We start from the raw sequence: 26,676 nt of genomic DNA, 5'->3' as shown, positions 1-26,676 counted from the left end.
GCTTGCCTGTAGTTCTGGCTACTTGGAAGGCTGAGGTGGAAGGATTGCTGGAGCCCAGAAGGTCGAGGCTGCGGTGGCCGGGAGCATGCCACTGCATTCCAGTCTGGGTGACAGAGTGAGACTACAACCCACAAAAAAAATAAAAATAATTTTTTAAAAGCTTCAGGACATCTTCATCACTTTTGAAGAGCATGGAATGATTTAAAGCCTGGAGACCCACGAAGAGGACCTGAGAAGTTGAAGGAATTTGTGTGTACAGGAAAATGAGATATGAAGGCATCTATAAATTAAATGGAGCAGAGCAAAGCTTTCCCAAAGCATTGTTTATATCAGTTCTATTTTTTTTGTTGTTTTGTTTTTTGTACAGAACATTCAGTTCATATACAGACAGTGCTTCCACATACATTGGTGTTTCAGGTTAAATGAGAAGAGCCACTACTCACCTACAGAATCAGGTACCATAAAAATAGTATCAAAAGTATGAGAAATCACAGATACAGTGTCCATCCTTGATCCTGAGGAAGTGAAGGTATTTCCTGAAAAATGTATCGCATGTAAATCTTCCTCTGATCCTACACTAAAAACATGCCATGAAACTTTGTCTCCTAAGCACATATCCAGTCCTGGCAGATTTCCATACATGTATCCATTTATGGCTGCAAGACATTTGTGACCAAGGAAGAAGTATTTAATTTCCTGGTACTTGATATCTTTTGAAAATCAACAAAACACTAGTCGTGGAGCCATTCATTCGTATAAGGATAGCAAGACAATTATATACAACTTTCTTCTCTATTGTTATGTAGTCACTGCATAGGGTATTAACATTGCATTACAGAATTAAAGAATGGCAGTACTAGTGATGCTTTCACTGGATCATTTCAGTCAGCCTTTCTGTTTTAGAGTTGGGGACACCAAGGGCAGAGAGCCAGTTACCTGTCCAGTGTTCATTTAACTAATGAATGGAACTGTTAAGACCAGAGTCCAAGTCTCCAGATTCTAGATCAACCCTTTTCTCACTACACTATACATGCTTCAAAAACCACCAACCAATCAACCACCCAACCAACCAACCACCCAACTACCCAGCCAACCACCCAACCACACAACCACCCAACCCACCAACGATTCACCCAACCAATCACCCACCCAATCAACTAACCACCCAACCACCCAACCAACAACCAAAAGCCAACTACCCAACCAACCAACCACCCAATCTACTAACCACCCACGCAGCCAGCTCAACAAACACCCCATCCCATCCACTCTACAAGTTTGACAATAGAGAAAATGTTACTGTTTCACATTTAGCTATGACTAAAACAATGTATTGACCCCAAGAAGATGCTGGTAAATATTTGGTAAATTAAATTCAAAATAATCACCCTACTAGACAATATTCTTTTTGGGAAATTATATTTAAAGGAAACATAAAATGTATTAGTCAGCCATTGCAGAAAAAGTGCCAATCTCTCTTAATCTGTAATTCCTTAGGCAAAATGAAATTGAATAAGTGTTTAATGCATTTATCTTATAAGTTGAATTTCCCCTTACAGCTCATCTTGTTAGAGTCTTGGAAGCTGGGATCCTCTTTATCCACGTTTTCAGGCTCTTTGGTAAAGGTTTTGATATTTTCATCCAAGAGATAACTTTCATTTTCATTAAATATTGTGGCAAGCAGATAAAACTCTTTGTCTATTCCTTTCTGTGGAAGAGAATAGAAAAAGGAATAGACATGAAACATAAATTGTCCATATTAAAATCTAGTGAAGCCAGACTCGGTGACTCAGCCTGTAATCCCAGCGCTTTGGGAGACTGAGGTGAGTGGATTGCCTGAGCCCGCGGGTTCGAGATCTGCCAGGGAAACTTGACGAGACCTCATCTCTACAATAAATCAAAAAAAAAAAAAAAAATTAGCCAGGCATGGTAGCATGCACCTGCAGTTCCAGCTACTCGGAAGGCTGAGGTGGAAGGATCGCTGGAGCCCAGCAGGTCGAGGCTGCAGTGGCCGGGAGCAGCCACTGCACTCCAGTCTGGGTAATGGAGTGAGACTCCAACTCAAAAAAAAAAAAAAAAATCCAGTGAAATGGTGGAACTGCATATGGGATTTTTCACATAAATGGATTATATATTTGTGGAAAATCTGTTCAATTGACTTTGATACTGTGAACATTTTATGAAAAGGTATGAAACCAAGTGAATGGATTATCATAGTACTAAGAAACTGAGAAAAATCTTTGCTCTAGGGAACCTACATCTAAACTTCATACACTAAACTATATAATCACAGATGTTTATAGAAACTTTTAATATAGGATGCTCTATGGAAAGTAAGTTAGTTAAACAGTTTTCAATTCCAGAAAATCTGCATTTTTAGAAATTTTTAGTAAATTAAAAATATACATATTTTAGATCAAATATAAAATTTTATGTACTATAAGACTATTGTATAAATGTTATGTACTATGAGGATAGTATAAATGTAACTTCCATTATATAGATGAATATAAATATATTTACAATTTTGAATAAAATACATATTCAACTATATATATATGTATCAACTATATATATATGTATCCAGATATTTTTTGTTTTTTGAGTCTAGGTCTAATGGCTCATTACAGCCTCAACTTCTTGGACTGGTGATCCTCCTGCCTCTGCCTCCCAAGTAGCTGGAACTACAGGTGCATGCCACTATGCCTGGCTAATTTTTAAAAATTTTTAATTTTTAAAAATTTTTTTGTGGAGACAAAATCTTGCTATATTGCCTCAGCTGCGTTTTTTTCTTTTTTCTTTCTCAAGGATTTATAAAGCTTTATTACATATAAATTTTTTTATAAATGCAGAAAAGAACTTAGATATTGGTCCACTTGTGAGTGAGAAAAGAGGGAAACTCATTCATCAAGCATTTGTTGAACACCTACTACATACCAGAGAGGAGCTGTGGTTGTTACACAAAATTAATAAAATTTTGTATATACTTTATAGAAACTTACAGTCTACTGGAAGAGATGACTGGTAAAAAAAAAAAAAAGTTGTATGGGTTAATACTCTAATAGAAACATACACAGGGTACTATGGTAACTTGCCAGAGCGTCAGCTAACTTTGTTTAGAGAATAATGTCCAAAGAAAAGGACTATCAGTATGAGTTTTTAAAATGTCTTTTCCTTTTAGCAGATAAAATACTGAGGAAAGGCCACTTCAGATGGAAAGGAGAGGAGAAAATTGGAGATGTGAAATAGCCTTCCTTATTTAGAACCTAACTATAGTAAGGCAGAATTAGCCAATTCCAGTTTGCTAATTCTGCAGTGTGTGGGGGGTCGGGGGAGGTGACATAAACCTGGAGACATTAACTGGGTCCAATGTGTCAGTTTCTGAGCTGACAAATTGTAGGGTGACTGTTAGTGTGGGGAGTGTTATCACCAGTTTTATTAGGGAGGGATATAGACTAGCTATTTTAAAGCAGGTAAGTGTAGGGACAGAAGTTAGAAAGTTCAAGGAATTTGGAAAGAGGTGATGGTGCTTAAAATAAGACAGTCGTCTTGGGAACTTAGTGATTAATGTGAAGTTGAGAAAGGAGGAGTTGTCGATGAAAGCCCAAGGTTTGGCGATATCATTAACTAAGAGATAGGACAGAGGAAAAGAGGCTGATTTAGGAAAGGGAGGGACAGTAAATGTCTGTTCAGAAGGAGATTGAGGGTTAAAATAATTTTGAAATGGCTGTGGAACATGCCAGGGTGGGTGTTCTTTGGGCAGAGAAAGATGCTGGTCTGGAGTTGAGGAAAGAGTAGAATTGGGAGACGTCAGCACCAAGCCATGGAAACTGCTGACTCCTGCGGCCCTGAGACTTGGCCATTCCTCTGTAGTCCTGTCTCAGGCACCTCTCATCGTTGTACACCTGGCCATAGGCCTCATGACTCACCTGTTTGCCATCCTCTCCAAGACTTCCCTTTCTGCACACGAGAAGAGGCCCTATAAGGCCACTGTTGGTGTCTCTTTTCCCATTTACTGAGGAGTAGTAGAACCTGGTCAAGCAGTTGGGATCCGTGGAGGTAGGACCCACATCTTCTGGAACTTCCCATGTGTAGACAAATGTGGAGCCAGGCTTTACGTGTGAGGAAGGTGGAGGGGTGCCTAGCAAGAAAAAAACATTCATAAAATAGAACCTAAGACCCAAAATGCCCTAGTATAGACTGTGAGATCTCTGAGAGCAAGGACATATCTTGCTCACCTTGGGTGGCAGTTGAGTGGGGACTAAAGTCATAACTCTACCACAGTAAGTACACGGAGCTGTGACAATGTGACAAGTAGGCTACAAAAACAATTTTAGGAGGTGTTTTATTTTCTTGCTGACAACATGGCAGGTTGGCTCCCTTGCACCTCCCTTGAGCGCTACTTACTTCTTCCAGGTGTTTTGTAGAATGAGCCCTCGTTGGACTTGCTGTAACGCAGTCCATGAGGCTGAATGCTGAGCGGCACGGAAGCTTTGTTGTAGAAAGTAACCTTGATGATCTGTCCCACCTCCGCCCTAATGACAGGACCTAGAAACCAACAGAGTTAGTAGTTATCCTCAGTCTTCATAGAGGCAATTGTCAGGTTGTGTTACTCGGGTCAGGCTCTTTTAAGAAGAGATTACAGGGATAACACCATGAATCCAGAAATGGGTGCAACTGTAAGAGTTCTAGATGATCCAAGGTCGCACATGAAGATTTGCATCTCATTGGATTTACAGGGACAAAAGAACGTAGTGAAAATCAATGGGTGAATCAATGTATTATGTTTATAAGGTTGTAAGATTACAGCTAAAATCTCTAGAACTGTGAGTTGACTGAATACAATTGCACAGAATATTTATAAATGATATTTATAACCCCACAAGCTATGAATATAATTTTACCCAGGATTCCTAAGTGTTCTTCTCTTGCCTTCTGTGTTTGGAAGGAAGCATCTGTGTATTCACGGTAAACTAGTTTTTTGTAAGTTCCTCCAATGCTGGTTGGACTTTGTTCAAAATATAGCTGGGATTCACTGTGCAGAGAAAGTAGAGACACAAAGAACTTTTACAGTTACAGTGATCATGTGAAAAGACAGTAAGAATCCAAACACATCTGTTTTAAAATACTCTATATCTATCTATCTATCTATCTATCTATCTATCTATCTATCTATCTATCATCTATCTATTTATTTTTGAGTCAGGGTTTCACTCTCTTGCCCAGGCTAGAGTACAATGGCACAATCACAGCTCACTGCAGCCTCAAGGTCCTGGACTCAGGTAATCCTTCAGCCTCAGCCTCCTGAGTAGCTGGGACTACACATATGCACCACCACTCCCGACTTTTACAAAAAAATTTTGTTGATAAGAGGTTTCACTATGTTGTCCTTGAACTACTGGACTCAAGCAATCCTCCCGCCTCAGCTTTCCAAAGTGTTGGGATTGTAGGCATGAGCCACAGTGTCCAGTCAATTAATTTCTGATTATAAAAGTAATGCATGCTCATTGTATAACATTTGTAAAAGAAGGAAAATTATAATCGTCATAATCTCACTATCTGTATATGACCTTTCTCAATTTTTTCTACAGGTATCCTTTCAGTCTTTTGTCTATGCATGTGTGTATCTACCTAGTTATTTGTCTTTGCATTTTCTTTTGGAATAAAAATTAAAAAGTCATTATGTCTGATTTTTTTTCAGGCAGGTAGTAACAAATATTGCTATTAAAGCAACTATTTGCAGAGATGTTATAATATTAAACAGAGAGATGTCATAGTTAAAAAAAAATTATAGTAAAAAATGAGCCTCCTAAGAAAAAGTATTTCTTAACAGTGAAGTGGTAACTTGCTATGCCAAGACATCATAGAACTTCATAGCCAAGAGAATCAAGCAAAATGGAAGACTTTATTAATTCATACTTATTTTAGTTAACATAAAATAAGAGTAGAACCTAACTCTAAATCTAATTTTTGCTCTAAGCCTAGTTGTCTTTCTGACATTAAATGCAGAATTTTCATGATACAGATTGAATCATTTATTGATGAGTTTAAAATGTAAGAAAAGGCCAGGAGTGGTGGCTCAAGCCTGTAATCCCAGAACTTTGGGAGGTCGAGGTGAGGTTGCCTGAGCCCACGGGTTCGAGACCAGCCTTGCAACTTGGCAAGAGGTTGCAATAAATTCTACAGTAAATTGAAAAATTAACTGAGCGTGGTAGCATGCACCTGTATTTCTGGCTACTTGGAAGGCTGAGAAGGAAGGATTGCCTGAGCCCAACCGTTGATGCTGGGGTGGCCACGAGGGTGCCACTGCACTCCAGCCTGGGAGACAGAGTGAGACTCCAACTCAAAAAAAAAAAAAAAAGAAAAGAAAATGTAAGAAAAGAACTAAAGGCACCCAGCACTCACATTCACAGAGAGGGACAAAAACACTGAGTAGATAATCACATGAGGTCCTGGGACCCAAAAAGGGGAATGCTCAGCTCACCACCACCATCGCTGGGGAGCAAGAACTGACCTACCTGGCATCCCTGTCCCAGCAAAACCTCAGCACAGCTTCCACTAGCAACTGCAGCATAAGCTACCGAGGAACTCACAGACATCCCTGTTGCTGACTACAGCTGAAGAAATCAGACAGAGACTATATACTACTGCATGCACCCAGTATTAAAGCTAAAGCACCTACCTATCAACACTATAAATGCATCTGTAGGAAAACGTCTTTCCTTACAAAAGCCATTTGAAAAAACTGGAACCAGGCTTGGTGGCTTAGCCTGTAATCCCAACATTTTGAGAGGCTGAGGCAAGTGGATTGCCTTAGCTTGCAGGTTCGAGACCAGCCTGGACAATGTGGCAAGACCTCATCTCTAAAAAAAAATTTTGCCAGGTAGCGCACCTGTAGTTCTGGCTACTTGGAAGACTGAGGCGGAAGGATCGCCAGAGCCCAGTGGGTCGACACTGGGGTGGCCATGAGTGCATCACTGCACTCCAGCCTGGGCAACGAAGTGAGACTCCAACTCAAGAAAAAAAAAAAAAAAGAAAAAACCGGAAAACATGACTGCTACACCAGATGCACAGACATCAATGTAAAGACACAAGAAGCATGGAAAAGAAAGGAAACTTAGCACTTTCAAAAGACCATGATAATTCTTCAGCAATGGATTGCAACAAAAAAGAAATCTAGGAAATTCCTGAAAAAAAAAATCAAGTAATGACATTAAAGAAACTCAGTGAGATACAAGAGTACACCGATAAATAATAAAAAGAAATCAGAAAAACAATTCATGATCTGAATAAGAAATTCAACAAATGAATATCATAAAAAATAGAAATCTTGCAACTGGAGAATCAATGAATAAAATTTAAGATATTATTGAGTTTCAAGATCAAGCAGAAGAAAAGAATTTTTGAACTTGAAGATGAGTCTTCAGAAATAACTCTGTCAGCCTTGAATAAATAAATAACAAAATAAAAAAGAATGAAGAAAGTCTGTGTGACTTGGGATACTATAAAGCAATTAAATATTCAAATTTTGGGTGTTCCAAAAGAGAAGAGTTAGACAAAGACATAGAAAATCTATTCAACAAAATAATAACTGAAAACTTTCCAAGTCTTACAAGAGATGAAAACATCTAGATACAGGAAGCTCAAAGATCCCCCAAATAAATCAACCCAAAAAGGTCTTCTCCAAAGTACATTTTCGTCAAAAGTGAAACACAAAGAAAAAAGATAATTCTAAGAACAGCAAGAAAAAAGCATCAAGCCACATACAAAGGGGCCCCCTTCATACTAACAGCAGATTTTTCAGCTGTAAGAAACCTTACAGGTCAGGACAGGATGGGATGATACATTCAAAGTGCTAAAACAAAACAAAAGGAAGCTATCAGTCAAGAATGCTATATCCAGCAATGCTATTATTCAAAAATAAAGGAGAAATAAAATGTTTCCCAGATAAGCAAAAACTGAGGAACTTCATCACCACTTGACTGGCCGAACAAGAAATGCTTAAGACAGTACTGCATCTGGAAACAATAGGACAATATCTACCATTGTGAAAACACATAAAAGTATAAAATTCACTGGTAGAGCAGACACAAAAATGAGAAAGAAAAAGGACTCAAATGTTACCACTACAGAAAACCACAATAGTAAGCAATAAGAGAAAGAAGGGAACAACAGATACATAAAACAATCAGAAAACAGCAAAATAACCTCAATAAGTCCTTGCCTTTCAATAATAACCTTGAATTTAACCTTGGATTTAAACTGCACTTTAGGACAAATGAACCAAACAGGTATTTACAGAACATTTCAACAGGCAGCTACGGAATACACATTCTTTTTATCAATACATGGAACATTCCCCGGGGTAGACCATGTGTTAGACGACAGAAAGTCTCAACAGATTTAAAAAATTTAAATCACATCAAATATCCTCTCAGATCACAATGGAATAAAGCTTGAAGTCAACAGTAAGAGGAAATTTGAAAACTGTATAATACATTAAACAACGTGATCCTGAATGACCATTGAATCAATGAAGAAATTAAATGGAAAAATGTAATAATTCTTGAGAGAAATGAAAATGAAAATACAATATAACAAAACCTATGGGATACAGCAAAAGAGCTAAGTGCTAAGAGGGAAGTTTATAGCAATAAATGCCTACATCAAAAAAAGTAGAAAGAGTTCAAATAAACAACCTAATGATTCACCTCAAGAAACTAGAAAAGCAAGAATAAGCCAAACCCAAAATGAGTAGAAGGAAAGAAATAAAAAGGTCAGAGCAGAACTAAATGAAATAGAGAATTAAGAAAATATAAAAGATCAGCTCAACAAAGATTTGGTTTTTTGAAAAGATAAACAAAATTGATAAACCACTAGCTAGACTATATAAGAAAAAAAAGAAACTATCCAAATAAATAAAATAAGAAATCAAAAGGGAGACTTTAGAACTGATACCAAACAAATACAAAGGATTATTAGAGTCTGTGATGAATTACTCTAATGCATTACTCTGTTTGAGCTGCTATGAAGAAATACTTGAGGCCCACTTGTTTATAGTCGCACTATTCACAATAGCAAAAACATGGAACCAACCCTACTTTGTCCATCAAAAGTGGACTGGAAGGAAGAAAATATGGTACATAAACATGATGCGGTATTGTGTAGCCATACAGAAGAACAAAATCATGGACTTTGCGGCAAATCAGACGGAGCTGGAGACTATCATACTTAGTGATCTATCACAGAACCAAATAACTGAATACCGCATGTTCTCATAAGTGAGACCTGAATTTTAATCATATTAGCACATGGGAAGGATCAGCAGTCACTGGACACTGCCAGGGGAGGGAGGTAAGGAAGGAAGATGGGTACATAACAACATAAAGGGTATCTGGTCCTAAACCAGGAGAAGAGAGGACCAGCTGGAGGCCCAAACTTCACCTGCATGCAGCCTACTTGTGTGACTAATCCAGACTTGTACCTCATATCTTAAATAGAAATAAAATAAATACTTGAGCCTGGGTAATTTATAAATAAAAGAGGTTTATTTTGGCACCATGGTCTTGCATAGTGCCAGCATCTTCTGGGCTTCTAGTGAGGCCTTGGATAGCTTACTATAATGGCAGAAGTTGGAGAGGGAACAAATATGTCACATGGTGAGAGCAGAAGCAAGAGAAGACGATGCCGGGCTCTTTTAAACAATCAGTTTTCATGTGAACTAATAGAGCAAGAACTCACTCATTACCATAACAATGACACCAAGTCATTCATAAGGGATTCCCGCCCCCATGACCCAATCACCTCCCACTAGGGTCCACTGCCAACATTGGGGATCACATTTCAACATGAGATTTGAAGGGGACAACAATTTGTATCAACTAAAAAACTGAAATAGTAAAAGAAATGGATAAGTTCCTGAACACATATATATATATAACCTACCAAAGACTGAAGTAGGAAGAAATAGAAAACCTGAACAGACCAATGTTGAGAAATGAAATTGAATAAATGATTAAAAAAAGTCCCAAAACAAAGAAAATACTGGACTGGATGGCCTTACTACCAAATTCTGCCAAACTTATGAAAAAGAACTAACAGTAGTTCCTCTGAAATAATTCTAAAAAATTAAAAAGGAGGGAAATCTTCCTAACTCATTCTACAAAGCCAGCATTGCCCTGATACCAAAACTAAACAAGGACACAACAAAAAAAGAACACCACAGGTCAATATCTTTGATGAACATAGATGAAAAAATTCTCAACAAAACACTAGCAAACCAAACCTAACAACACATCAAAAAGAACACCATGATTAAATGGGATTTATCCCAGGGATGCAAGATGGCTCAACATTTGAATAAATATGATACATCACATCAACAGAATGAAGAGAAAAAGACATATGATCATATCAATAGATACAGAAAAAGCATTTGCTAAAATTCAACATCTATTCATGATAAAAACTCTCAACAAGTCAGGTACAGAAGGAACATACCTCAGCATTATAAAAGCTATATGTGACAGTCTCATAACTAACACCATACTGAATGAAAAAAAAATCCCAAAAGCCTTTCCTCTGAGAACTGGAACAAGACAAAGCTGCCTACTTTCATCATTTCTATTTGACATAGTACTGGAAGTCCTAGTCAGAGAAGTTAGTCAAGAGAATGAAACAAAAGTCATCCAAGTTGGAAAAGTAGAAGTCAAATTGTTCCTCTTGCAGATGACATGATTATATGTATAGAAAAATCTAAAGATTTCACCAAATAACTCTTAGAACTGATAAACAAATTCAGTAAAGTTGCAGGATAAAAAGTCAACATAAAAAATCTGTAATGTTTCTATACACCAATAACAAACTAGCTGAAGAAGAAATCAAGAGAACAATCCCATTCACAATAGCTACAAATAAAGCTCCTAAGAATAAATTTAACTAAAAAGGTGAAAGATCTCTATAGGGAAAACTATAAAACCCTGATGAAAGAGATGGAAAAGGATGCAAACACATGGAAAGTCATCACATGCTCATGGATCAGAATTAATATTGTTAAAATGACCAAACTACCCAAAGCAATCTACAGATTTAAGTCAATCCCTATAAAATACCAATAGCATTCTTCACAAAAATAGAAAAAAATTCTAAAATTCATATGAACCCACAAAAACTCGAATGTTCAAAATGATACTTAGCACAAAGAACAAAGCTATAGGCATCACATTACCTGACTTCAAAATATATTACAAAGTTCTAGTAAACAAAACAGCATAATACTGATATAAATACAGACACATAGACCAATGGAATAGAATAGAGAACACAGAAATAAATCTACACACCTACAGCCAACAAATCTTATCAAAGGTGTCAAAACATATATTGGGGAGAGGACACCTCTCCAAAAGTATTAAAATTTTATGTCTAAAGAGCACAAGCATCAAAAACAAAAATAGACAACTGGACTATGTTAAACTAAAATGATCCTGTACAACAAAGAAAACAATTACCAAGTGAAAAGGCAACCTGATGAACAGAGGAATGTATTTGCAAATTATTCATCCAACAGGGACTAATACCCAGACTATTTAAGGATCTCAAACAACTCAATAGCAAAAAGTAAATAATCCCATTAAAAAGTGGGCAAAGGATCTGAATAAACATTTCTCAACAGAGGACATACAAATGGTCAACACATATGAAAAAATGCTTAACATCATTAATCATCAGGGAACTATAAATCAAAATCACAATGAGATATCATTTCACTCCTGTTAGGATGGCTACTATTCAGAAGACAAAAAATAACAAATGCTGGTTATGATGTGGAGAAAATAAAATTCTTACACACTATTGATGAGAATGTAAATTAGTACAACCATTATGAGAAATGGTATGAAGCTTCACACTCACACAAACACACACACACACACACACACACACACACACACACACACATACACACACACAAATAGAACTACCATACCATCTAGCAATCCACTACTCGCATTTATCCAAAGGAAAGGAAATCAATATATCAAACCTGTATCCCCATGTTTATTGCAGCACTATTCACGTAGCCTAGATATGGAATCTTACCTAAGTGTCCATCAACAGACAAATGGTAAAAAAAAAAAAAAGAAGAAAAAGTGGTATATACAAGGGTGGACCCAAACAAGCGTAGAATGTTATTATGAAAAATTGTATCTTTACTCTTACATGTTTGAACTTCAGTTAACTTTAAGGTACTCTTCGTTTGACGTAATACACCTACCAAGGTGCTTTTTCAGTTTTTGAACTTGCTGATTTGGATGCCTATTAGGGCTTCTGTTGTTTTTTGTTTCACATCATTCACATTAGCAAAACATTTCCCTTTGAGGACTTTTTTCATCCAAGGAAATAAAAAGAGTTGCTGGAGGTGAAAAGGGTGAGTAAGAAGGATGGGAACTGGGAGTCATGCTGTTTTTGGTTAAAAACTGCCGAACATTCAGATTGGTGTGGGTAGGTGTGTTGTCATGGTGGAAGAACCAGTCACCTGTTTGCCACAATTCAGGACATTTCTTCCACAAGTCAGCCTCTCACAACCATGCTAGCTGGTACACTGATGTTAATGGGTTCCTACAATATTTACCTATCAGGGCAAGCCTGTGCTACAAGGGACCTACACTCCAAAAATATAATTCTGAGTTTTTTTGGGTTCTCTCCTTATATACTCAATGAAATGCTTTTTAGCCATAAAAATTATGAAATAATGTTAATTTCAGCAACATAAATGGAACCGGCGATCTTTCTATTAAGTAAAATAAGCCAGGCACAGAAAGATAAATAGTACATGTTCTCATACATAGGAGACTTTTTTAAAAAGTTCATCTAATGGAGATAGAAAATAGAATTATAGTTACTAAAAACTGGAAAGAGTGTTTATGTGTGTTGGTGATAGGAAGGGATAGTTAAGAGAGGTTAGTTAAGAGATACAAACATGCAGGTAGATAGAAGAAATAAGTTCTAATTTTCAACAGCTCAAGTAGGTTAACTATAGTCAACAACAATATTAAATCAATATATATATTGATTTTACAATATATATAATTTAATTGTTATAATTTAATATAATTAAATTACATATAATTTAATTGAGTTGGGATCTCATTCTGTCACCCAGACTGGAGTGCAGTGGCATGATCATGGTTCACCATAGCCTTGAACTCCTGGGCTCAAGCAATCCTCCTGCCTCAGCCTCCTCAGTAGCTGGGACTACAGACAGGCACCACCACAGTTAGTTATTTTTTTGACTTCTTGTAAATGTGAGGTGTCACTAGATTGCCTACGCTGGTCTTGAACTTCTGGGTTCAAGTAATCCTCTCATCTGAGCCCCCAAAGTGCTGGGATTACAGGCGTGAGCCACTGTGCTCAGCCAATATATTCTATATTTCAAAATAGCTAAAAGAGAAAATTTGAAATGTTCCCAACACAAACAAATGATGGATGTTTGAGGTGATGGATATCCTAAATTAAACATTGCACATTGTATGCATGTATTAAAATATTATATGAACCCCACAAATATGTATAAATATATGTACCAATTAAAATAACAAAAAAGATAAAATATTCACTTGACATAGTATTCTAAGTTTTCCCAAATCTCCTGTGAGTGAATTAGAGAAAAATAATTATCATAGAAAACATTATTTTCTGATAGTTTTGAACTTGATCTGTTCTGACATGCATCTCCTGTAGTCGTCAAATTGATAAATATATTTAGCAGTTGGACTATCATAAAAACTTTTTGCCCACTTTTAAATGCTGGTATCAAACTAATGTACTTTCTTCTTAGATTTTTGGTAATTAATTAACAATTAAGTCGTATACCTAACCCTTAACTGTACCCCACAATATCATAATAAAAAATATTGATTATAAAAAAAATTAAGTCAACAATTGCTAACATATTTTTAGTTGTTATATATTTTAAGTTTTAGGTGAGTTAATATTTATATAATATGGTTCAAGGATATCACATAAAGTGATTTAATTATGCCTTCAGATCTTAACAGGAATATATAAGTTAGACATAAAAAGTTTTTATATTTTTGTAAAATTGTTATTAATGACATTGTCCACTGTGTTGTTAAATGCCTTATAAGTAAAAAGTAAACCCATTTTAAAGTTTGGTAGCAGGAAAAAATGAGCAGTATGTTTTCCTTTACATTGGCTATCTTGTCATTTACAGAATAATTTTGTGTAGCAATAATTCTTGGCTTCAATATTTTCCAGTTATTGATACAATAATTTTCTTATATTTATTTTACCTTTTAATTATAAGATGGCTAAATTCTTCTTAGAATTAACTGGTTATGAAAAAATTCAGTTATCTTGATTACCTGACCCTACATACTTTAACCAGTAAATCATTACCTTTTAGCTGCTGTTAGATTTTTTCCAGTAAAAAAATCTATACCAGATGGAGCGTAGTCCCAAGTAATTTTTTCAGCAGCAAAATAGTAATGTATAACACGTGTCCCAGCAACATCTGTTGAAGGTTTTTGGCAATTCCTTACTTTGAAAAATGCCTGCATGCTCTCTGAAAAACAGTAAACCCAAGTTGAAAATGCTATTAAAACATTAAGAAAAAATTTTTTGGTCCATATAATTTTAACCAACAATTATGGAAAATCTCCCTTTCTTTGAGAAATGTGACATATGCAGTCTATGTAAAAAATTCAAATTAAAATTAAAAAATTAAAATTAAAACAAGCACAAAAAAACAGGATGCAAAGATGACTACTAAAGGGACATTTATTACTAAAGAATAATAATCCATTTTGGACCAATCTTAGATGGACTGCACCTACATACTGAGAAGAATTTGAGAGTTTATTTGGCCAAGAATATCTTCCATCATAGGTATGAAATTGCTACCACTAGTCACAAGTGAGTTAGTTGGTTCATTAGATTAACTAGTTGGCAGGCTGGAACAAGATCAAGGCAGGTATATTTCCATGAGAGTGTCAATCTTGTGTTTTGACTTCAGAGCACCATTGGTGAGAACATAAATTATTATAGACGTTTTGGAAGGCAATTTGGCAACACGTGTTAAAATTAAAAGGCTTGTTACTATATAATTTCATTTCTTGATGGTTAGCTATGTGAGAAAAGTATTAGCTGCAGCATTGTTTAATACACCAAAAAAGTAGAAGCAATTTAAATGTCAATCAGTAGAAAAATGGTTAAATATATTAGAGTACATCTAAAATATGGAAAACTATGCAACAGTTAATAAGAAGGAGTTGGATGTATAGGGAATGTCATGGAAAGAGACTTCAATAGGATAAGTGACAAAAGTCAGCAGCAGAATTATATGCAGTGTGATGTACTTATGTAAAACAAAACACTAAACATAGCTGTATATTTTTCTTCCTACATATTCATATATATTGTGTGAAAATGTGTAATAAACAAGGTTGCAATTGCTCACACCAAACTGATTATTGTGGATACTCTCTAGGGAGGGAACAGGGATGGTGGTGGGGTAGGGCTGGACTAATGCTGTGTTCTTAAAGTAGCTCTCCAAAACTAATAAACACAAAATCTGACTTATGTGTCACTTTTTTGTGGTGCAAACGCTTCCACTATGACCTATTTGAAGTTACCAATATTTTACCCGCTGGATTATTTAACTACTAGCTCTCTTGAGCTGGTTTGAGCTTGCTAATATACACTGCACTAGATTTTCACATTTTCTGCCTGCCTCTCTCCAACTAACTTCCTCCCTCTTTCCCTCCCTCCCTTTTTCCTTCCCTCCCTGTATCCCTTCTTCTCTTCCCCCATTCATCCTCTCTTTCCTTCCTCCTTCTTTCGTTTTTTGCCTTCCTTCCTTCAACCTTTCTCTCCAGCAAAGATCTATTCATATTCTTGTCGTTACAGTAAGTCCCCTACATACAAACCTTCAAGTTACAAACTTTACTGACACATACAGGCATTTTTAAAATGTATGATTTCTCTCCACTAAGTGTCAGTATATTCCATTAAATACATATGGTACTGTATCTGATTGTGTTAGTTGGGTACCTCAGCTAATGTTGTTGGACTTGAAACAAATTGGACTTACAAATATGCTCTCAGAACTGAACTTGTTCATCTGTTGGGGGCTTCCTGTACTTAAAAAAAAGAAAGGACTGGGAGCAAATTAAAAAACAGAAAAGATGTAAAGGGACACGGAAAGAGAAGAAACAAAGGAGAAAGCAATGGGGATCCACCAACCACAGAGGGCTAGCCTTAGTCTTTCTTCAGAGCTGAGGTGGAAAGAATTGACCTGAAGGTATGATCAGCAACTGACACAGACAGGAGGAAGGGGTGGGGTAGTATACATTTTAACCTGGAGATGATATTCCTCTCTAAACAACTTTTTAAAAAAATCACTACATTCAGTTGAGTTTCAATAGCTGTAAGTGGTTCTTCTTTTTCCCACAGCCCTGGGAGAGACAAAGCACATAGGAAATACTGATAAATACTTGTCACTTAGTTGTTGAATAATTAAATGAAACATGATACTAACCAAAGTTTGGGACTTACAAAAAGAAAGGTTTAATCAGATAAATAAACTCTATTTTTATGCCAAAAAAAGAGTAAAGTTACAGTCTTTAATTCTAATGACAGTTATGTTTTCTGATTGAAAAATAAAAACATTTACATAATCATATATAAAGTTTGGTCAGATTTAAGAACAGAAAAGGTCAATAACTTTATAACCAAGCATTCTATCATTAAATGGCAAGTATGATTAGGGAGGGAAATAAGCTAAAATAAGGAAGTTTACTGATTAATGAATTAGAGTTATTTGGACCCGCCTAATTCCTTACTCTGTTACTTATAGGATTTTGAAATTTGTTCCCTAATTAAAGAAAAAAACTGATAATATTTGCTCTGCTTGACACTCAGGATTCTCACAGGCTAATGGATTAATTATCAGGGAACTGGGTTCCATCTCTGTTTCCATAAAAAAAAAATCACCACCTTCCTGGGATATCAGTTTGTTCATTTGTAAGATGAGACAATTGTAATGGGCTTTGACCGTGAAAGTTCTCTGACTGATTGCTGCGAAAGTAATAAACCCTACCGTATATCTGGCAACCCAGCATCCACTCTCCAGGGCTCTTGGCCACCATGAAGGCATCTTTCAATGAGGAGGGAAAGGCCTCAATGGTGTCCATTCTGTGATTCCGAGATATCAGAGTTTGTCCGTGGAGATAGATGGTGTGAAGATCAACTGTATCACCCATGCCAGCGAAATACCATTTGACCCTGTCTTCTGCACACATGGTGAGACCGGGCAGGTTTCCATACACATATCCATTTATTGCTGGAAATAAACGTATATTAACCTATCAAGCATGACAGATCAGTGCCACGTGGTAAAAGTTTTATGTATTTCCTTATTATATTAACTTTGCAGCATCAACATTGTTCTCACACATAATCTGTGACATTTGATTTGCGTTTCATGAAAAAGGATTAGAAGTGAAGAAAGCACAAGACTTAGAGGCAAGAGAAGAAAAAGTAAGCTGAAAGGCTCAAAGCAGTGAAAAGGGGTAAGAATAGAAAGAAACAAAGTTTGTGAAAGAAGAAAGCAATTGTGGAGAAATATGAGGTCCAACTAGACCAGCAACAACTGAGTAAATTATCCTGAGCAGAGACCTGAAGGTGAAATTGACAAGTAACTTACCACAGTAAGCATCATAAAAGCTTGCTGACTGCTGTAAATCATTGTTGTATAAACTGACCTTTAGCTAACCACTGTAATGGAAAAGCAGTTAACCATTGCCATAAATTAACCCTATCTTAAGGAACAGATGACCACAATCCATCAGCTGTCTTCAGACCCCTCACACAGCATGCACAGCGGGAAACTAACTTCCCTCTCCAGATCCCTGGTGCTGAATGAAAACTCCCTAGCACAGTGGCATAAAACTTTCCTCTATGCAGCCAGCAGACAGCCTCCCTCTGTTGTGATGCCCATTGCTCCCTTTGCAACGTATTCTCCCTTTAATACAGCTGCCTTTCTTGATTGAACTGTCTGGGTGAATTCCTTCAACACCCACAAAAACTGACCTCAGCTAGTTGTATACATGCCAGCAAGAATAAAGTTGACTGAGATGTTGAAGATATCTTTTCTGAAAAACTCTATGTTGGATAAAAGCACATTTTCATAATGTGGTCAGTTGTCTTTGCTCTTCCATTATATTTTATTACCTTAAAATTATATCTTTCCTATGTTTTTGCCATCTATTTTGAATCAATATTTGACATCAGTAAGTAGACATGTTAAACTTACTTGTTAAAAACTTAGAAAATGAGCAGAATTTACAGGATGGCATATATGCATGTCAACCAGTATACCATGAGTGAAACACTGAAAAATATAAACTCAACTACACATTCCTGAACAAAGGGAAATTACTAAATAGGATCATAGAAGTTGGAATTAAGATATTGTAAAGGAGAAATTCTTTTTAATCTCACAATGTATTTGACCATTGTCCTCGGAGCTGCCAGATTCATTAAATTTGCCACTGTTTTCCTTTCTGTACCAGCTATTGCTTTCCTCGGTTGTAGAAAACAATAGAAAGTAAGACTTGTCGATATTTTTTTCAATGTCTCCATTCAGCGTCCCTAAAACAAAAAGAGCAAGTTTCTTACTTTTCACATAGATTATTATTTCATTTGTGCTTATATTCAACAAATATTTATTGAACATTTGTAATGTGTTAGGTACTACAGTGAGCGCTGGGCTCATAAAAGTGAACAAAGTGGATTTCTACACTTTTGGAGCTTATAATCAAGTGTGGAAGCTTTCAATAAAGAAGGAATGCAATATCATGTGTAAGGTTCTATGGCAGGAAAAAACAGGGTGTTAGAGAGTTGACTAACTGAATCTTGGATGTGAAAAGTTTCCCTAAAGGCAGTGACACCTCAGTCGATATCTAAAGGATGGCCAGGTGCGGTGGCTCATGTCTGTATTCCCAGCACTTTGGAAAGTCAAGGGGGGAGGATAGCTTGAGGTCAGGAGTTTGAGACCAGCCTGGACAACAAAGCGAGACCCCCTCTATACAAAAAAAGTTTTTCTTTAAATTAGCCAGGCATGGTGTATGCCCTTACAATCCCAGTCCCCTGGGAGGCCAAGGTGGAAGGATCATCTGAGTCCAGGAGGTTGAGGCTGTGTTGAGCCATGATTGTACCACTACACTTCAGTCTGGGCAACAGAATGAGAATCTGACTTAGAAAATGAAAATAAAAACAAAGAAGAGGGCAGGTGCAGTGGCTCACACCTATAATCCCAGCACTTTGAGAGGCCAAAGTGAGAGGATTGCCTGAGTCCATGGGTTTGAGACCAGCCCGGGCAATTTGGCGAGACCTCATCTCTACAACAAATCAAAAAATTCACCAGGTGTGGTGGCGCATGCCTGTAGTTCCAGCTACTTGGAAGGCTGAGGCAGAAGGACTGCCTGAGCCCAGCAGGTAGAGACTGCGGTGGCCGTGAGCATGCCACTACACTCTAGTCTGGGTAATAGAGTGAGACTCCAACTCAAAAATAAATAAATCAAAATAAAATAAGAATTTAAAAAGATACTAGAAAAATCAAAACAAAAAAGATATCTAAAGGATGAGCAGGAGTTTTCTGGGGCACGTCTGGAGAGAAGATTCCAGGCAGCAATTAGAAGAAGAGGATTTTGGACTGTACAGTCAGAGCATCAGCAGCTATTGAAGGATTCTAAGCAAAGGAGGGGCAGGATGAGCTTGGCCTCTCAGAATCATCCTCCCACTCTCACCTCCCTCTCGACAGAGAGCCAAGCAGAGACAAATGAAAAGAAGCACTATAGGCTGGTGGGGCAGCGAAGAGGCTGTTGCAGGTATTCTGGCAAAAGGATAGCAGCAGCCTGAGCTACGTTTGAGTCCAAGGAGCCGGAGAGAAGTGAGCTGACCTAGTGACATGGAAGTAGAACTGGCAGGACTTGATTGATTTAATGAGTTTTGTAAGGGATGGAGGAGAGGAAGATATCAAGAATGACACCAAGGTTCTGTCTCCATCGCTTAGAAGGAGGATGCTGGAGCCATTCCCCAAGGCAGAGAGCACAGATGGAAGGGAAGGATTCAGGGCAGGAGCAGAAGACTGGAATATGATGAGATTTAGAGACCCATGGAACAGCCAAGTGGAGGCGCCAAGTTTCCAGGCCTGGCCATCAATAAAGGAGTTTGGACCCAAGTTATAGATTTCAGACTCATTAGCATACAGATGGAAACGAATGACTCAGAATGGACAAGATCACTCTGTGAGCTGGGATTGAACAAAAGAGGAAAGTACCTAGGATGGGGGGGAATACATTATTTATAATATAAATAAACGTAATATATGAAATAGAGAAAATATGATATGATATAAAATTATCAGCTCCAAATAGCTTATAGCAGCTTTATATCAGGAACAATAGGGATTAGGGATCAGAGTAATTGCAAACGAGAAACTGTCGATGGTACTTCACATACTTGCCTTTGAGAATGTAAAGCACTAAGTTACCTCACTGTTTAAAAAGAAAAGAGAGGAAGTTTGGGAATATTTAGACTCTATAGTCTAATGTTTAAATTAAAATTAAATATACATTTATTCTTTATCTTGTCATCATGCAATCGACGTCAAGATGCAATTGCAAGTTTCATATAGGCAGAAAGTTTTTCAAAAGTTGGTTTAAAAACTATTTTCCCAGGGAACATAATCTGTAACCTTGAGACTGTGTCTGTTACAGGAAACTGCAATTGCTAAAATATTTATTGTGGAGAACTGTTTGTTCCCCTAAAGTTTAAACTGTCATAGGAAGTTAAACCCGCCCACTAATTTCATAATGAATCTCCTGCTGTCACATCACTGATCTTGTTTCAACAAACCAAATCAGAATTTTAAAAACTCTGTATTTTCTTGCAAGTTAGAAATATATCAGTTAAGCTTCCTCCTTACAAGAATTATTTTGCTATAAAATAAACTGATTGTAACTGAGTCACCTTGAAACATAAACATAAAAGTAAAATCTTGCACCTCCACAGAAGCAATTCTCTCATCATCCTATCTTCTCCCACTCTGCTGAAAGAATACTTCTCTGCGGGTCATTTTGAGTGAGGGTGGCTCAAGTGACCTTTACTGGGCTTGGCTACCATCTAGCGACCAACCTGAGTTATTGGTTGAACTGAGGGTGAAGTTGAGATCGCCATCTAGTGCCCAGAGTACCATCTAGTGCAGGTATCCATTTTTGTTTGTTTGTTTGTTTGTTTTGAGTTGGAGTCTCACTCTGTCACCCCGACTGGAGTGCAGTGGCCGCTCCCGGCCACCGCAGCCTCACCTGCTGGGCTCCGGCGATCCTTCTGCCTCAGCCTTCCAAGTAGCTGGAACTACAGGCACGCGCTACCATGCCCGGGTGATTTTTTGATTTATTGTAGAGGTGAGGTCTCACTGCCCAGGCGGGTCTCGACCTCGCGGGCTCAGGCAATCCACTCACCTCAGCCTCCCAAAGGCGCGGGATTACAGGCTGAGCCACCGAGCCCGGCTAGGTTTCCATTTTTGCCTGGAGAATCAAGGTCAAGGCAGGAAAACGGAGTGCCCTGGACCGCAAACATCCTCTGGGAGAGCTGGGGAGTGCCTACACCCTGTGGTTGACTCTATTACTACAATTAGGTTTTAAAAATATGTTACCTCTTTTACAAGTCAGAACTGGTCCAATAAGTCCCGAAGCAATATCTCTGACAGTGTCTACATGGGAGTGGTAAATCCTTGTCACACAGTTACTGTCATTGGGGCCAGGCCCCTGACGTTCTTCTACAAACCACTTGTAAATATACTCTTTCCCTGGCTTCACATGGTCGTCTTCTCTTTGCAGGCCCGTAGTATTGTCAGGATAGAGAGCACCTAGAAAACATGGCCCCCACTGTGGTTACAGTAACCATTGAACAACACTATTTTGAATGGGAGTCAGGCTTTCTTCTTAAGCCATGAATGTATGTTGATTTGTATTTCCAGAACAAAGTGTGAATTTCTCCCCACATCTTCCTTGATTCCTGTCTCCCTAAATCCCCTTTAGTTGGCTTGTACCTGAATGCTCGGCTTGGCCATGGTTTCTAGACTACACTGGAATGAGGCAGGCAGCATATTAAGAGACGATTGCCAACTTTACTGATGGAATCAACACATATTTATTTCATACTTACTATGTGGTTGGGTCTCAGACATGGAGAAGATCTTAGACTCCTGAGTCACCCTCAATATTTTTTCATCGCCAGTCATATTCAGGATCCAGGACATCAATGGGGTATCCACGTTATCTCCAAGTAGCCCACAGCAGCCTGAAACTGGCCCTCAGCATAGCTTACATGACCCTGAGCTGTTAACCTCAGCTCTGCATTTGAACCTTTGCTCTCCTTTCTTTCTCCTTTTCTGGCCAGAATTTTGCCTTAGATCCCTCCCCTTTGCAGCTGGGATTCTGCCAACTGTGTATGAAATTCCTTCATTCAATAAGAGACTTTGAAGCATGAGCAATCTCCCATTCTCTATCTGTCCTTGGGACCCTCCTGCTCCACAATGCACACAAAAAATTTACTAACTTGTGACGGACTGACTTCTGTACTTTATTCTTGCCCAGCTGCCAGTCTGGAACTACCTCCCGACCCGGTTTAGTTTCCTCTGAGTCTGTCTTAGTCCAGAAAGTTAATTCAGGGCCTGCTTCTAGCTTCCTCCTTGTACTGCCCTGAAAGAATCATCAAGCCTCAGTCTAACTTTTGAGTGTTGATTAAAAATGATAATAATAATAATAATAATAATAATAATAATAAAATAAAAACAAACTCTTCCAGGCTAGGCAACATAGTGAGATCCCATGTCTACAAAAAATTTTAAAAAATAGGCTGGGCGTGGTGATACCCACCTATAGTTCCAGCTACTTGGAGGCGGAGGTAAAAGGATAGTCTGAGCCCAGAAGGTCGAGGCTGTGATGAGCCGTGATCATGCCACTGCCACTGCACTCCAGTCTGGGCGACAGAGTGAGACCCAATGCAAAAAAGAAAAAAAAAAAGACAAACCCAAACTCTGTTTACATTTATTCTATCATATGTCTATCATATACAATATTTTTAAGGGGCAACAATCACTGTAACATGGTCTTATGACAGATGGGTGAAATGGCATATGGGATTTCCAGTGCCCTGTGTTTCCCCAGAGCCTCTATTGAAAAGAGCTCACCCTCTAGGTGGCCTCTTATCAAGTTGGCCTAGAGTTCTCATTTTCTAGCAATTTATACCAATCCTTGATCAAACGTATTTCAAACACCAGGAAAAAGCATCTATGTTCCACCACTGGCAAGTTCAAGCTCTCTCTTCCTGGCTTTCCTTGTTGTCCCCCCAAATCTCAAAACCCCTGTTTGGTGGCTTTCTCTTCCCTTCCCTTTTCAACACTCATTGGGCAACTGTAACCATAGTTGTGTGGAGAGAAGGCTCTCTCTGGAGAGTAGTGATTTCTCTCAACACTCATATTTTCCAAGAGGACGACTCATCTTCTGGAAAATGGAAATGAGATGGGAGTAGAATAGAATTTCTGCCAACCTTACACTTAGCTCATGAGTATCTTCTCAAAAAAAAGGAAAAAAACACTTTTTTTTAAATAAATGAAGGAAAAGTCTGTCTTCTTTCCTAGGAATTGCACAAGGGCTGTCACTTGTTCAAAGTTAGAAACTGAAAAAGGACTGTCTTGAGTATAAATGTTAAAGATGTCAGAGCCCAGAGGTCGAGGCTGCAGTAAGTTTGATCGTGCTACCACACTCCAGTCTGGGTAACAGAGTCAGACCCTGACTCAAACTCCCCCCTAAAAACAAAAATACCCAAAAAACAAAACACACACATACACACACAACAATGAAGATCTCAGAAACAAGAGTCTGCATCCTCCCCAAGCTTCTCCTAGCTCAAGTTGCTGACCAGTTTTCAGAATCCCCTCACTGTTCCGAGGAATTTGCTCAGACTCTCCAAAGGAAAAATCTCAGGAATGTCAGGAAAGAGGATCTGATTACCTTCATTTTCTTTAGTGTAGGTGAATCCATGAGGATGGAAACTATAGACTCTTGAAGCATTATTTTTTGCATGTACGTAAACGAAGTCTCCAGTCTCTGCCTTAAGTAATGGACCTAAATTTCCCAACCAGGGTGGTTTTTCAATGATCGTTTTAAATGTGTTATCAGTATATTCAAAATACAAAGCCTTTTTATAAACATATTTCTTTCCATCTTGACCTCCTTGTGGATAAGTTTGGGATTGGAACTCTCTATAAAAAAAAACACAGAAGGAAAGAACTTCCACACATTTTTACTGGAGAGAAAAAGTGTTAAATAAACTAAAATTAGAAATCAGAAGCTTTACAGTCTAATTTTGACAGCTAAGACCCAGACCCTGGAGAAAAAATGTAACAGGAGTCAAAAAAGGTGTCATAGGTGAGAAGAATGTTGGAGCTTTGGATGAAGAAATCAAATGCAAATGTAGTGAGTAATATATGTGACATTTTGGTTTAAAAGACACACCAAATTCTTTAGACTGAACTGCATGTAAGTTTTTAACCCCACTCTAAGGTTACTTTAGTGCTCAAGCATTAGATCAATTCCCATGATTTAGAATTGTTTACACATTAGATTTGTAGAAGTGTTGGTAGCATTGAGGTGTTTTGCCCACAACCACAGTAAAACAGAACCCCACTTATGACTTCTAGATTGCCCTCCCAATTACCTGAAAAGTCAAGAAGACTGCTACACTCATTTCAGAAGGAAAAGGGTTGTTTTATACTTTGAGTACTGTATGAATAAAATGATAAACACAGAATCAGATATGATCTGTGAAATAATGTGTCAAGAGGGCGAGAGAAACATAATCCAGAAAAGAGCAATTTCTGATTGGTATTAATACCTCCCTTCTATCATTGCTAAACAAAGTGGCTCTAATGGCGTATATGGCCTGAAAGTATCAGTCAGAAGACATTTGTCATCAGCATTTAATCCATGAGTAACAATTACCAGCTTTTGCTTCTGATAGTAATGTTTTCAATGCAAAGGAATTACTTACTGGTCTTCAGAAAAAGGCTTTCCATTGAGCATATTTTTACCAGAAGGTGCATAGTTCCAAAGTGTTTCTTGAATGCCTATGTAGTAGTGTCTGTCTTTTGCCCAACCTGGAGAACTAATGAAAAACAGAAAGGTCAGTCGTAAAAGGGCATTCATTTTCAAATCCTGAACTTAGAGACGCTCATGCAGTAGCTTTTCTAATCTAGACTTTTTTCTTTTGTTTGTGTCTATTTATACAAATAGTTGCATTCAACTTGTGATGAATTGCATAAGAGCTTATCATCTGTCTTCATCTACATATATGTCATTTGCATTGCAAATATATTTAGTTTTCCTTATCTGTCCAGGTGAAATGTTGCACAACTTACTGGACAGATTGGCTGCCCAGGTCACCTGTCATCCCCTGACAACTATGATCTATTCCTAAATTGTAGGAATAGTCTCCTATCTAGTTTCCAGCCTCCTTTTCTTTTTTTTTAAAAATGATTTCAGTCCTTACTACATACCACTCCCAGATTATTATTAATATTTTTTTGTACTGATGGGAGTCTCACTATACAAGGGTTGACAAGTTCACAAAATCATCCTAGAAAAAGTGCTATGTACCTCATTGCTGAAGGTGACTCTGGTCACCTTTGAGGTACTCCCCTTGGGAAGCTATGCACCGACACCAGCACCTAGTACACCCGTTAATGCAATTTTGGAACTCTTTTTTTGGAATGGCCATTAGAGCTGTTGTCATGTTACCCTTAATGTCCTGAATGTCATCAAAATGTCCTCCTTTCAATATTTTCTTTATCTTCGGTAAAGAAGAAAGTCACTGGGGACCAGGTCAGGTGAGTAGGAAGGGTGTTCCAACACAGTTATTTGTTTATTGGTTAAAAACTCCCTCAACAGTAGCCGGGCTCGGTGGCTCAGCCTGTAATCCCGCGCCTTTGGGAGCTGAGGTGAGTGGATTGCCTGAGCCTGTGGGTTCAAGACCCGGCTGGGCAGGCGAGACCTCATCTCTACAATAAATCAAAAAATCAGCCGGGCGTGGTAGCACACGCCTGTAATTCCGGCTACTTGGAAGGTTGAGGCGGAAGGATCGCCGGAGCCCAGAGGTCAAGGATGCAGTGGCCGGGAGCGGCCACTGCACTCCAGTCTGGGCGACAGAGTGAGACTCCAACTCAAAAAAAAAACAAAAACAAAAAACTCCCTCACAGACAGGAGAGTAGTGTGTCAGCTGGTGCTTTGTCGTGATGCAAGAGCTCCTTCAGGATCATTTTTGCACACACGCCTTTCTCATGACAAGATTTTCAATTAAGATTTTCCTAACTGTTCTTCTATCAATGTTTATTTGGTCTGCTATGCATCTCACAGTCAGCTGATGATTTTGATGCACAAGTCAATGCATTTTTGCAATGTTTTTGTCAGTTCTGCTCATTACTGGTCATCCTGACCTTGCTTCATCAGTGACACTTTATTTTTTTTTTTTTTGAGTTGAAGTCTCACTCTGTCACCCAGACTGGAGTGCAGTGGCCGCTCCCGGCCACCG

The 26,676-nt window shown here is 38.0% G+C and overlaps 1 protein-coding gene across 1 annotated transcript in view; it reads right to left on the bottom strand.

Annotated features, from left to right (window-relative positions):
* Window positions 1–25,295, bottom strand: part of LOC103275569 (ceruloplasmin-like) — a 43,839-nt gene extending 18,544 nt beyond the window's left edge. Inside the window, exons 1-11 of the mRNA XM_008072963.1 lie at window positions 25,141–25,295; window positions 24,102–24,352; window positions 21,740–21,952; window positions 18,523–18,672; window positions 17,120–17,362; window positions 14,419–14,584; window positions 4,905–5,035; window positions 4,408–4,548; window positions 3,930–4,141; window positions 1,558–1,708; window positions 444–656 (exon numbers count right to left, since the gene is read on the bottom strand). Of these exons, the coding sequence (XP_008071154.1) occupies window positions 444–656; window positions 1,558–1,708; window positions 3,930–4,141; window positions 4,408–4,548; window positions 4,905–5,035; window positions 14,419–14,584; window positions 17,120–17,362; window positions 18,523–18,672; window positions 21,740–21,952; window positions 24,102–24,352; window positions 25,141–25,295 (2,026 nt within the window). The remainder of the gene's footprint in view (window positions 1–443; window positions 657–1,557; window positions 1,709–3,929; window positions 4,142–4,407; window positions 4,549–4,904; window positions 5,036–14,418; window positions 14,585–17,119; window positions 17,363–18,522; window positions 18,673–21,739; window positions 21,953–24,101; window positions 24,353–25,140) is intronic.
* Window positions 25,296–26,676: the final 1,381 nt, after the last annotated feature.

The sequence above is a fragment of the Carlito syrichta genome, unplaced genomic scaffold (genome assembly GCF_000164805.1).
Source record: "Carlito syrichta isolate Samal-C Ts95f unplaced genomic scaffold, Tarsius_syrichta-2.0.1 Scaffold315561, whole genome shotgun sequence".
NCBI classification, from domain to species: domain Eukaryota; kingdom Metazoa; phylum Chordata; class Mammalia; order Primates; family Tarsiidae; genus Carlito; species Carlito syrichta.
Note: the sequence above shows the minus strand (reverse complement) of the source record. Positions and strands in the feature narration are given on the sequence as shown.